Genomic DNA, 12,734 nt, shown 5'->3' on the forward strand with positions numbered 1-12,734 from the left:
GTAAGCCTTCGATAAATTGGAGCTATTATTCTGGTTGGTTAAAAAATGGGTTGAAAAATTAATGCCCTTCTGCTTATAGTTGTCTCATGCTAGGAAACGTACAAATTCAAGTGGGCAGACCCACAGCACCTTGGCCCACAGGATCCATGCTGCAAGTAGAGCCTGTCCGTGCCAGAGAATGTTTGAGGGGACACTTTATTAACTACCCCGGTGCGAGGAAGCAGAGGATGCTGAAGACAAGGTCTAAGTCATCTTCCTAGGACTCTGGTTTCGCTCACAGTCACTGTAAGAATCAAACGAATGATTTTTTTTTTTGTAAAGATTTTATTTATTTATTTGACAGAGAGAGGGAACACAAGCAGGGGAGTGGGAAAGGGAGAGACAGCCTTCCCACTGAGCAGGCAGCCCGATGCTCGATCCCAGGACCCTGGGATCATGACCCGAGCCAAAGGCAGACGCTTAACGACTGAGCCACCCAGGCACCCCTCAAACGAATGATTTTTAAAGAGGTTCCAAATACATTTCCAGGTATAAGGAATATATCACATCCCACTGATTCGTCATTCACACCAAGCACAGTAAAAACATCCATCAAAAAAAGCAAGTGTGCAAACCAAAGTGATTGTCAAAAATTATAATTAGGATTTTTTTTTCCTTCCCGAATGATACAAAGCTAAAAATGGAAGTCACAAAGAAATTAATCAGCTCTTGCAAAGCAATGAAATACAGTGGCCAGAACCCTGTACCAAGTAAAAGGAACTCCTATTACTACCAGACTCTTTCACAAAATGTAATCTTTTGGTGCCACATCAATGTGGAATCACATATTTAGCATTACAGAAAGATGCTGGAGGCTGAGACAGAACAGCTCTGGGTTTTGTTCTTTACCCGTGGTGGGGTCTGTGGCAGGATGCCTGTAGGCTGCGGAGAATCAGAGAAGACAGAGGAAACAAAAGGTACAAACAAGCACATAAACTGAGGCCCACGGAGAGCTGGGCCAGAAACACGGGGGTGTTTCCTGAAGCCCCTCTGTGTCACTCAGAGGATCAGACTTGGCTGGAAGAACACATCCTGTTTCCATATCAAAGGGGGAGCAGGTTAGAGCTGATAGGACCCAATGCTACAGACAAGGGAGCAGAACAATGAAGTTGGAACTGATGGAGTCACATGAAAGAGCAGCTTATTTTTGTTGCGAGAGAACAAACACAGGGATGACCCATTGTCAAAAGACCCCAGATACATCAGGGGGCTGGACAAGGCCCCGTGGGGATGCCTGTCGATGTGAGATCGAGGCCGGCCATCGTGCCATTAAGCCAGTCCTAAGTAGGAATCTCACACGACAGTGGAGAAGCCCTTCTATTACCAAAGGATAAGAGTTACACTGTGGGGCTAAGTTAAAACTCGTTCTTCCAACTGCATAAAATTCAAGTGGCAACAAGCCGCTGAGCTGGTCAAACAGTCTGGAGCAGGTAAACCCAAACACCTCTGTAAGCTCAGCGTGAGGTCCATTGTTTTCAGACAGCTTTTTAGAAGTGAGGGTACAAAGTGTCCACAGAAATCTATGACATCCATCCTTCCTTTGCTTAAAGTCATCGTTTTATCATGTTGGCTTAGAACCACAAGATTACAAATCCGATAGCGTGGGACTTACGCGGACTTTATCATTATTTTTTTGTATGTGTGGAATACTTGGATAAAAGAACAAAAAAACCCAAATGGCAACTAATATAAGAATCAAGAAAACCATGGAAAGAAAAGAAATTATGAAACAGGAAATTCAAGGAGAAGAAAAGTATCCACAACACCATAACCTCAAAAGTCCTCATTACCCAGGGGACGTTAAAATCAATGTTTTACTTCCCTCGTGCCTCTCTCGAGTCCCCATGAACAAACTGGTCTAAATGGCAGATTCTTTTGGTTGTGTGAACAACTTCTCAGGAAAGGGACCAACTCTTTCAGCAGCTTTATCCAGTATTTTAGATCATGTGGATAAATGCCAGTAAAAGTCTGTCCAGAGCCTTCAGAGAGCTACTGGCTTGAAGAAAGAGAGGTACTTTTAAAAATGCCAATCTCAATACCAAGGAGGAACTCACGGCCTTGAGTATCCAATCCAATCCAATCCTGTGAGATCGCATGACACTTGATGTTAAAAGGGACAGAGGATCCATGACACCTTAATTCTAACCTTAAGATCAAATGTGTTAATTTACAATTAAGGGGTAAGAAAATCTCCTCCTTATCTGGATTTTGATAGCTTATAACACATTCACTGAGAGACCTTAAAAGTTATGGTGACAAGAAGTTGCTAAATACTTTCAGGCATTTTGACCATGTTCCTCGTCATATCAGTGTCCTAGACTCACTACAGGGATTTCACTGGATTTTTCATTCTTCTGGATTTTTCCTTGATTTTTAAAGTAAAATAGACATTAGTGCTCCAGTTCATTTGGAAATGTGCCTTGTGAATGATTTCAGAGGTATTTTTCTTTCTTTTTAAAAATGACCTTCAAATAAAAATAATAGAGTTTTCGGATAACAAAGCCCAAGGCAAAAAACACGAGACTCTGCTAATATGGTCATGAAAAGACCAAAGAGACCTTCTGAAGTGGGGTGGCCAAGTGCTAAAATAACTTAAAACATTCTAGCAAAAGGTAAATAAATTACCATTCAGGAAAATAGCAATCAAAGCAGCTCAGGGCCAGAGCACACCAGAATCCTCCAGCTATCGTCCCAGTTTAATGAACACTGGTTGTTTTAAACGAGGGACCTCCTGGGAGGGACCTAGTGTCAAGGCAGACTGCTTTTCTTGACATCAGAAAACAGTATCATTTTTTTTTCTTTTTTCTTAAACACAGCACAGAACCCAACACATTTCAAGGCCATATGCTGTGGCTTTTGTTGATTTACGAAGCAGCTGCAGGTTTTGGAAAGGAAATTGTACTCAAGCGCAACCGCACGGCAGCGGTCTCGGTTTACCTGCCATATGCAAAACGCCTGTCTTTGTGATGATCGCCAAAAGTATCCCAAAGCCTGAGAGAAACGCTCACTTCATCCACAACGTCCCGGGAGCGCTCCAGGACCTGCAGGAGAGAGAGCGCATGCCTGCTCAGTGTCATTCAGAGGCTCCTCAGCAGAAGGATGCGCGGGTCAGCACCCTCCAGGCCCACTTGTCCCACTTGCGCTTAGTTTTCTCGTTTCATCTAACAGGACTTGAGCTAAGTCCGAATTCTCTTCCTGGAATCACACGACTCAAACCCTCCTCATTCAGGATACACGGTAGCCGGACTCCCAAGGGCACATTTTGCGTTTGTTTTCTCTGGCGGCACTAAGAACATTAGCTTGATTTTGCATGCACAAATTACCCCGACCCCCTTTTAAAATCAGACTGGCAGCAGCAGGGACATCCCCTGAGCAGTCTAAAGAAACTCTGTACCCCTCACCTCCTGGCACACTCGGTACTGGTCAATCGCCCACACGGTAGGCACGTGGGTGGCCAGCAGCTGATACTGCGTCAGCGTCGTGTTGCACGCCCTGGCACAGATCAAGCGCGTCTTCCCCACAGCATTGTCTCCCACGACCACACACTTGATGGTTTCAACGTTGGGTCTTTCGTAGTCCATGTCAGTGTCCATTTATAAAACTCTGTAAGAAGACAGTGACAGAGCAATCAAAGACGAGAGGGATCCAGGTGCTTCTCTGGAGGTGCCCAAGCATAAGCAAGAAGTTTGGAAGTTCGTACGAAAATTAACTCAAACTCAAGTTTTCTATTTATGTCTCACACAAGTACAAAAACATCACCGGATTGTTATTTTGACCCCAAATGGTTTATTCCCGTTACCATGTTATTTTCTCCTTGGTTTTCTCTAAACACAACCTGCCTACTGAAAACCCATCCAGGCAAGTCAGGACCGTTGGTACACATTTACAGTTCACTAGCTACACGTGTGCACCCACGAAAGAGACCGGTCAGCTGCAGGGTTAACCTTAGACATTGGGGCGTAAGCTGCCTTGGCGATATTAGCATCCACATCATCACAATCTTCCACCGACCCCACATCTCCCACTGAAAGGCAGTTTACTGTAGGTTCTCCACTATCATGGTGACTTAGAGGGGGATCCAAAGTGCAAGCAGAAAGGATTACTCGGCTTTAAAGAAGGGTAAATTGTAAAACTGAATTTTGATACAGCCATCAATTTATCAATATAAAATCAATTTATATTTATTCATCTATTTTTATTAATCAAATTCATAAAAATGGTATTCTCAAGAGGGGCATCATAAAGCAATATATTTTTAAGTTCTCTTTCTGCTTTCATCAAGAAATCTGGAACATATGGTAAAGAATGATTTTACCAGGATGAGGAGCTAGTTTGGAATCTTCCTGAAACCATTAAAAAGGTTTAAGAGGGTTGTTGAGTGAGGGGTCAAAAGTAAGAGAGAAAGCTGTTGCCAGCTCCCCACCCACCTGGGGGCAGGAACCTCCATAAAATATAAAACAGACTGCTTCCTGGCAGCAGCTGGATGGGTGACCAACCATGTAAGATTTTAAGATTTTAATGAATTATAATTGCCCTTTTGAGGAAGTCTATTGTTAAATAGAGAAAACTGGTTGGATGGTCACTTAAAAAAAAAGATTTATTATTTGAGAGAGAGAGAGAGAGCATGCGAGCAGGAGAGGGGCAAAGGGAGAGGAATAGAAAGAGAGAGAGAAGCAGACTCCCCGCTGAGCGTAGAACCCAATGTGGGGCTTGATCTCAGGACCCTGAGATCATGACCTGAGCTGAAATCAAGAGTCAGACACCTAACCGACTGAGCTGCCCAGGGACCCCTAGATGGTCACTTTTAACAAGTTGAGAGTGGTTTTAATGGCCATAATGGTCAAGAAACTGTTCAGAGTAGGGCTTAATACATACCTGGGACTCAGTAAGTGTTTAAGTCACCTGATTTGAGAAAACAGATAATTTGGATAATATGAGATTAAGAGTATAGAGGGAAAGAGAGAATGGAAGGTTATTAAATAGAATGAATACTTTTTCCCAGTTAGGACCATCTGAACACGAGATTGTCTCCTGTTAACACCATCACAGGAGGTGTTAAATCTGAGGCTAGAGACTATTTGGTGAGAATTGAGTGGAGTGATTCAAAGAACAGATGTGTGGTGAGGTCAGGATCTGGTCTGTGGTTTGAACGCCAAAGAGAGGCTTAAAATAGACAGATACCTGTTCCCCACCTGGCAAATGCAGATTTTGAAGGTCTTGGGTGGAAAAAGAGGCTTAAGAAAAACTTCAATTCAGTTCTGATGATCATTCACATGTGGTGACTCCTCAAATTGATCTCTTCAAAATCTAGCCTATGGTTTTATTAGTTCCCGATTTCATAGTATAATGGGGCATAAGCCTGACTTTGGGATTGGACCAGTGGTCCCTAAATATCTGCTGGGGAACATTTAACAAAGTCTGGAGATATATTTGGTTGTCACAATGGGGTGGAGGAGTGCTACTGGCTTCTAGTGGGTAGAGGCCAGAGATGCTTTGAAACATACTACAATACAAGGGACAGCCCCCACCACAAAGAATAATCTGACCCCAAATGTCAAGAGTGCTGAGGTTGAGAAATCCCTTCCTTCGAGGGGATGTGAGTTTGAATCCTAGTCTCCCCATTTTCCAGCCATTTGCCATTGGGTGAGGTATTTGCGCTTTTAGCCTCAGCTTCCTCATGTGTTAAATGGGAATTCTAGTACCAGTCTCCTCAAGTAGTGAGGGTTAGGTGAACTGATGTAGCTGACACACTGATGACCCCAAAGATTATAATTATGATGAAGAAGATGAACACCTTGAATTGAGTCAGGTAGGAAGACCCGAATTAGACTCAAAATCAGAAACCTAATAACCACAAAGATCTATAAAAAGGATACATTTTAGTAGAGTAATTAAGGAGTAGTTCACTGAAAAACAAAGAACATAGGTACAAGATGGAGCATATACCTGATGTTACGCAAAGAAGGCAAAAAAGTTCTGGGTGGGAGCTGGACATAATTAGCTAAATGACAATGCAGTTGGAAAGGTAGGTTAAAAACATTTGGGGCACCTGGGTGGCTCAGTTGTTTGGGCGTCTGCCTTTGGCTCGGGTCATGATCCCAGGGTCCTGGGATTGAGCCCTGCGTCAGGCTCCCTGCTCAGCGGGGAGCCTGCTTCTCCTTCTCCTCCCCAATCATGCTCTCTTCTCGCTATCTCTGTCTGTCTCTCTCTCAAATAAATAAATAAAAATCTAAAAAATAGTATTTTTCTGGGGTATTTCTAGATTCTAGAATAAAAATGGTAACAATTGTTATTGATAAGAAACTTGGTATGTTTCTGGTGATACTACCCAGGGGCACCCTGTGTCAGAAAAACAGGATCTATTTAGAGCCCCACGACTGTGGAACCTGAGGTATAGTATTTTGATTGTCCTAAGTGGTAGAAAACCTTTCTCTTTTGAAAGTGAATTTTATTTTTTAGGTAGATAAAAATCATAGAGAGCCAATCCTTAAAATTTGGGGGCATGTTTGGATTTAGTCAAAACTGAAATAGGGCGCCTGGGTGGCTCAGTTGGTTAAGCGACTGCCTTCGGCTCAGGTCACGATCCTGGAGTCCCAGGATCGAGTCCCGCATCGGGCTCCCTGCTCAGCGGGGAGTCTGCTTCTCCCTCTGACCTTCTTCCCTCTCATGCTCTCTCTCTACCATTCTCTCTCTCAATAAATAAATAAAAATCTTAAAAAAAAAAAAAACTGAAATAGACACAAAAAAATACATGGTTGGGGGCGCCTGGATGGCTTAGTCAAGCGTCTGCCTTCGGCTCAGGTCTTGATCCCGGGGTCCTAGGATCAAGCTCCGCATTGGGCTGGCTCTCTGCATCGGGAAGCCTGCTTCTCCCTCCCCCACTCCCCCTGCTTGTGTTCCCTCTCTCTCTGTGTCTCTCTCTGTCAAATAAATAAATAAAATCCTTAAGAAAAAATACATGGTTGGTCTTCTTGTTGGCTTGCAAACTAGCTTTGAGAGCAGCCCCCAAAAAGGAATCCCTCAAATAATTTGAAACATGACAGAGTTGGTGGAATAGCTGTATAGCTTTCACAGAAGACACAATGAAGTGGATAAAAGCTCTCCTGGTTTTGTATTAAGGCTATGATTACAAAAATATCATTACTTATTTATAGACACATCTTATGCACAGTTCTAAAAAGAATTTCTGTGTCAAAGGTGAGAATAACATCCGTGGGTCCTCTAATCTCTAGCAATCTGCTCAAAATTGAAGTTACTATCAAAGGTGCTGGGCCAACAAGTAAGGGAAATAAAAGGCAGGGCAGAATTCAACACTCATAGCCCAGGTCACTCACTCGAGACATGGCATTTCCAGGAAGGGTTTTCTGGCTTTCCAAATACTTAAAATCTTTTCTTTTGGGTAGAAATTTTCTTTTGTGGTAATGTGAAAATACATCTACGCATGTATTGTAAACCCACTGTTTATCTGTTACACATAAATATTAAATTATGATAATTATAAAAATATGCAATTTTATCCTTCTTTACTTGTTATGGGCTCAATTTATTGCTATTTGGGCACTCTTACAGTTGAATGAGCTCTTAGGACCATCTGGTTAATGACTCTCTGGTTTCTGATTTTTATTTACCTAGAATGAGAGCAATAAATATTATTCACTTAACACTGTTAATAAATTTCACCACCAGGATTCCTGCTGATCAGGGCAGACATACTTTTGCCTTCAGATCCATATCTGAGGAGACAAAGAAAGTATAGTGAAAGAAAAAGAAAAGCTAGGAAGGACAGACACTGGTAACCTGTTACTATGGCAGCTTTGTAATGTTACTCAAACTGACTTGGACTTCGTTTCATACTTTCACTGAATCCTGGGGACATGCACGCTGACCATGAAGTGCTGAAGAAGGTATCCGCACATTCTGGACATCAGAGCGGGACGTTTATTAAGACTGGCGAGTGAATAAGATAGTGTGGGGGGGTGGGGAGTGAGGACTCAGCGAGGGGGTGCAGGGTGGCTGTCCCCTGGGTGCTGGTGCCCACCATCCCCAGGCTGCTTAGAGACCGTGGTCATGACCTCCTGGCTGTCCAGCCGCCCCAGGTGCCCATGCCATGATTACTGTCGCCTTCTGGACATCACATCCCTCCTCCACATTCACCCCCAACTCAGCTTTCTTGCTGTGTCCACAGGGTGATGTGTCCCACACTCTGGCCCCACAGTCCCTCCACCTCTTCAGCACCAGTGACCTTCCACGCACTCTCTTTGAGCCCCTCATACTTTTGGTCATGTGCTGGACATTGTCAGCCAAAAACATTTTACCCCTGAAATCTCAAGTTTCACCCAAAATCCTACTCTTAAAGGAAAAACACCTCTCTTCACGGCCTGCGCTAGGGGAAATGTGGTCACAACAGCAACTCTCATCAGGAGATGGAATCTATTTCCCTTTGTCTTGAATTCGAGCTATGTGACTGTGTGGCCCGATCCAGAAGAATGTGGTGGTGAGGCTGTGTGGGTTCCAGAACCGACATCTCCAGACGCCCTGCAGCTCCACCCTCACGCTGCGGGAATGCTGTCCTGAGGCTGTCATGTCAGGAAGCCGGCTAGGCCTAGCAGAGGAATGGAATTCACAGCGAGAGTAACCGTGGTCGCCTGCCTATGGCTTTACCACATGCCACAGAGTGTGCTACTTGCACCCTCCGGCCCGGCCAACTCTCCAGCTGAAGGAAGCTTTATGAGTGAGCCCAGCTAAGGAATCACCTAGGCAACCTACAGATTCATGAGAAAGTACAGATTATTGTTTTAAGCCACCAAGCTTTGTGGTGATTTGTTACGTTATCAGTAATTAACTGAAACACACCCATTATACCTTAGGAAAATCACCAAGACCTTGACTCCTTCTCTCTCTCTCTCTCTTTTTTTTTTTTTTAAATATCAGATTATAGGTCCCTTTTGGATGGATGATCTTTCCTACCTAGGGCTGGTGGATCATGCCAACTTTCTCTTCACCATCACCCTCCACATCTTTATTGCATGTGTGGTAGGCAGAATAATGTCCCTCAAAGATGTTCATGTCCTCATCTCTTGGATCTGTGAATGTATTCGATTACATGGCATGGGGGAGTTAGGGTAGCAGATGGAATTAAGTTGCTAATCAGCTGACTTTAGCTTAAGGAGGTCATTCTGGATTGTCTGGGTAGGTCCAATGCAATCGCTCAGGTTCTTTCATGTGGAAGAAGGAGGGAGAGGATCAGAGTGAGAGGGATATATGAAGATGCTACGCTGCTGGCTTTAAAGATGGAGGGAAGGGCCATAAACCAAGGAATGCAAGTGACCTCCAGAAGCTGGAAAAGGAAAGGAGACATATTTTCTCCTACAGCCTCCAGAAGGAACACAGCCTACCAACATCTTAATTTTAGCCCAACGAAACCCATTTCAGACTTTTAACCTCCAGAACTATAAGATAATAAATTTGTTTTGTTTTAAGCTACTAAGTTTTTGATAATTTTTAAAAAAGGCTTTATTTATTTATTTAACAGAGAGAGAGAGAGAGAGAGAGACAGAGAGAGAGAGAGAGCACAGGCGCGTGCGTGTGCAAGCAGGGGGAAGGGCAGAGGGGGAGGGAGAGGAAGAGGGAAAGAATCCCAAGCAGACTCCAAGCTGAGCGCAGGGCTCTATCTCATGACCCTGAGATCATGACCTGAGACAAAACCAAGAGTCAGATGCTTAACTGAGTCACTTAGGCACCCCAAATTTTCAGTAATTTTTTACAATAGTGACAGCATGCTTCTGCCACACAAAATGGCCTCCTAAATTTTAAATGTTGTTTGCTACCTCAGTGCCTTTACACATACTATTCCCCAGCCAACCCTCTACCATTCCTTGCCTGCCTGGCAAATTCTGTTCATTCCTTAAAACCTTATTCAGATATGACCTCCTCTAAAAAGTTTTCCTAATTGCCCTGCCTCCACATAGACCGATTTACTTCCTCCTTTGTATCATAAATGGTTCTAGGAGAATCAATCACCATCACAAAGACACATATACACTCAGTTTTTCCTATGTTAGCAAACCATAGAATGGTGATTTGATAACTTTGTATTTTTCCTGTGGCTACACCTTCAGAGTGCCCATCTCATGCCCTTAATGAATCATTACGTGTTTCTGGGGTACTACCACGTGCCAAAGTGCTTGGAATGTAAGTGTACACCGTGCCCTACTTCTGTAAAACTTTGACTATTCATTCGGGTCCAGAGGTCCCCCAATTTATTTGTGACTCTCTTCTAGGGACAACCATAAACCAAAGAGTGACATAGCCAAATGTGGGCTTAGCTGCCCTGGTCTCTTTTTCAAATCATTTCTCTTCCCAGGGTGGTACTCTGTTCCCACTTTCAGGCTTGAGATGATGGCCTTCCTGTTCGTCTTTTAAGACCCAGGCTCTTTCACTATGGCTCAATAACACGATGGCTAGATGAACATCACAGTCCTGTCTCCATAATTCAATAATTCCAAGGCACTGTGGCTGATGAAGTACAAGATACTCTTATTTCCCCAGGATAGCTGCACTTCAGTACAGAACCACTCTTTGAGTCCAGCTCAGTGTGTTAGTCTCTCCTACTATGAGAAATTCAGATATTAGGGAGGGTGGGCAGGGAAGGCTTATCGTTTGTCTACAACATCTTACTAGGCATCTTCTAATTGCTCCAAATCACCCCAACACTGCACTACACCATCTCTTACCATTGCCTGTGTTGTGTTTCTTGTTAAGTTTGCTATTTGAATCAAAGCATGGTGAGCAGTCTGCTTAAAGGCGAAACTCAAAGGCCCATAGAAGGGCCTTTGTACTTTTAGTTCATTCGGTTGTTCACAGATGGTTTGAACAATGTGTCACACAGCCACTAAATTTTCTTGTCCTTTAGAAAAGCATGTAATCTGAACTTCAAGAAATAATTTAACATGGTCACTAAAAAATACTGGTGGAACACATTTTAGTGTATTTGAAGAGTGAGCTCAGAAAGAAAAACTGGGAATTTTATATTATTGATGGAAACAAAAGAGAAATGTTAAGAGTTGCATAATAACCATAGCCAACAGCCAAGTTTCAACTGTGCAGATTTCATTATCCTGAGCTCTTAATCACCAGTCCTAGGCAGGCAGGAGCTGCTCTGTGCATAATATAAACATCTCAGCTGGAATGGAGAGTGGGTCCAGATCTGGGAAAGAGACAGTCAGGGTTGGGCTGCGCTTCCCTAAATCAAAAGTTTACAGAAATATATCTCCAGGATAAAATTGCCTTTCATCGTGCAAATCAACAATATATTTTTCAACTGAAAGTTTTGATTAAAACAGAAAGGAAAAGAGTTTAAGTAACAGAAACGACAGCGCATGTTAAGTCCAGGATTACAGATAATACAGAGGTACTTTTTTAAATATCCACTTGTTATCCTCGCCAGAGCCCTGTGATAATGGAGACCTACACAAGATCACACTCTTTTTTTTTTTTTTAAACTCAGTGTCAGTGGGGGAGGGTGAGCCAGGATTAGAAATAAACTTGCTCTCTATTCACTGCTCTTAATAAATGCTGCCCCAGTTGAAAAATAAAGAACAGATAAAAAACTTAGCTTAAAAGATGCATAAAAAATTCAGGATAGGTTTCAAAACCACCATAAGTAAACTGTGTGCTATCTTCTAGACATACTGGGTGACTTTTGTCTACAAATATGCTGACTCTGCTCTTGCTACTCTGCTCAGATGTCCTTTCTCATGTCCCTGACCTACCACTGAAATTGTTCTGCACCTTTAGGACTCAGGCCGTCTTTTTTTAAAATATTTTATTCATTTATTTGACAAACAGACAGTGAGAGAGGGAACACAAGCAGGGGGAGTGGGAGACGGAGAAGCAGGCTTCCAACTGAGCAGGGAGCCCGATGCGCAGGGCTCAATCCCAGGACCCTGGGATCATGATCTGAGCCGAAGGCAGATGCGACAACTGAGCCACCCAGGCGCCCCAGGCAGTCTTATTTCAAGAAAGAATAGGCTGAGCACTTAGTGAGCGCCAGGCCCATAGGACAGGTACACAGCGGTAAGCAAGCTGGGTGTGGCTCTTGCTCTCACGGACCTCGCAGTCAGGTGGGAGAAACAGGTAGATGTAATCATAACCTTGATTTAAGTTCCTCGAAGGAAAAGGAAAGGGTGTTATGAGAGAAAATAATGGGTGGGAGGCCTGCAGGAAAGACAAAGGAGGCCTCTTTGAGGAGGCCCCACCTTCTTGCTACATGAAGAATGAGCAGGGCCCAGTCATGAGATGGCAAAGAAGGAGGCCTGCAAGAGCTGAGGCCTGCAAGAGCTGGGGCCAGGGGAACTGGAGAGGGAAAGGTTGGAAAGAAGGCAGGGGCCACATCACACACGGCCTTTTAGGCCACAGGAGGGAACTTGGGTTTTATTCTAAATGCAGTGAGAAGCCACTGAAACATTGTGGGTAAAGGAGTCACGGGTTCTGATCTGCTTTTGAGAAGCATCACTGACACCTCCAGGACCGCTGTGTGGGGAGCAGCGGCAGAAGGACCAGTGAGGATGTTCCCAGGTTCTCCGGGGAGTGGGGGGGAACATTTGGATCAGGAATCAGCAGAGATGAAGCTAAGTAGACGAACACAAGTTACGTTTTGGAAGAAGATGCACTTAAAACATTCTTCCTTTATACTA

General features: G+C 43.7%; 1 protein-coding gene across 7 annotated transcripts in view; it reads right to left on the minus strand.

The window, feature by feature from the left end:
* RHOBTB1 (Rho related BTB domain containing 1) overlaps positions 1-12,734 on the minus strand; it is a 120,431-nt gene that overhangs the window by 34,486 nt on the left and 73,211 nt on the right. For 5 of the 7 annotated variants that reach the window (XM_027596402.2, XM_027596401.2, XM_027596400.2 and 2 more), the window contains 2 exons: positions 3,441-3,642; positions 2,977-3,080 (listed from right to left, as the gene is read on the minus strand). The exons of 1 other annotated variant lie outside the window; for it this stretch is intronic. In XM_027596402.2, coding sequence (XP_027452203.2) covers positions 2,977-3,080; positions 3,441-3,632 — 296 coding nt within the window. In that variant the 5' untranslated portion in view covers positions 3,633-3,642. Of the gene's footprint in view, positions 1-2,976; positions 3,081-3,440; positions 3,643-12,734 lie in introns of those variants that run through there. One more of the 7 variants, XM_027596404.2, reaches the window with a different exon arrangement.

The sequence above is a fragment of the Zalophus californianus genome, chromosome 15, assembly GCF_009762305.2.
Source record: "Zalophus californianus isolate mZalCal1 chromosome 15, mZalCal1.pri.v2, whole genome shotgun sequence".
Lineage (NCBI taxonomy): Eukaryota > Metazoa > Chordata > Mammalia > Carnivora > Otariidae > Zalophus > Zalophus californianus.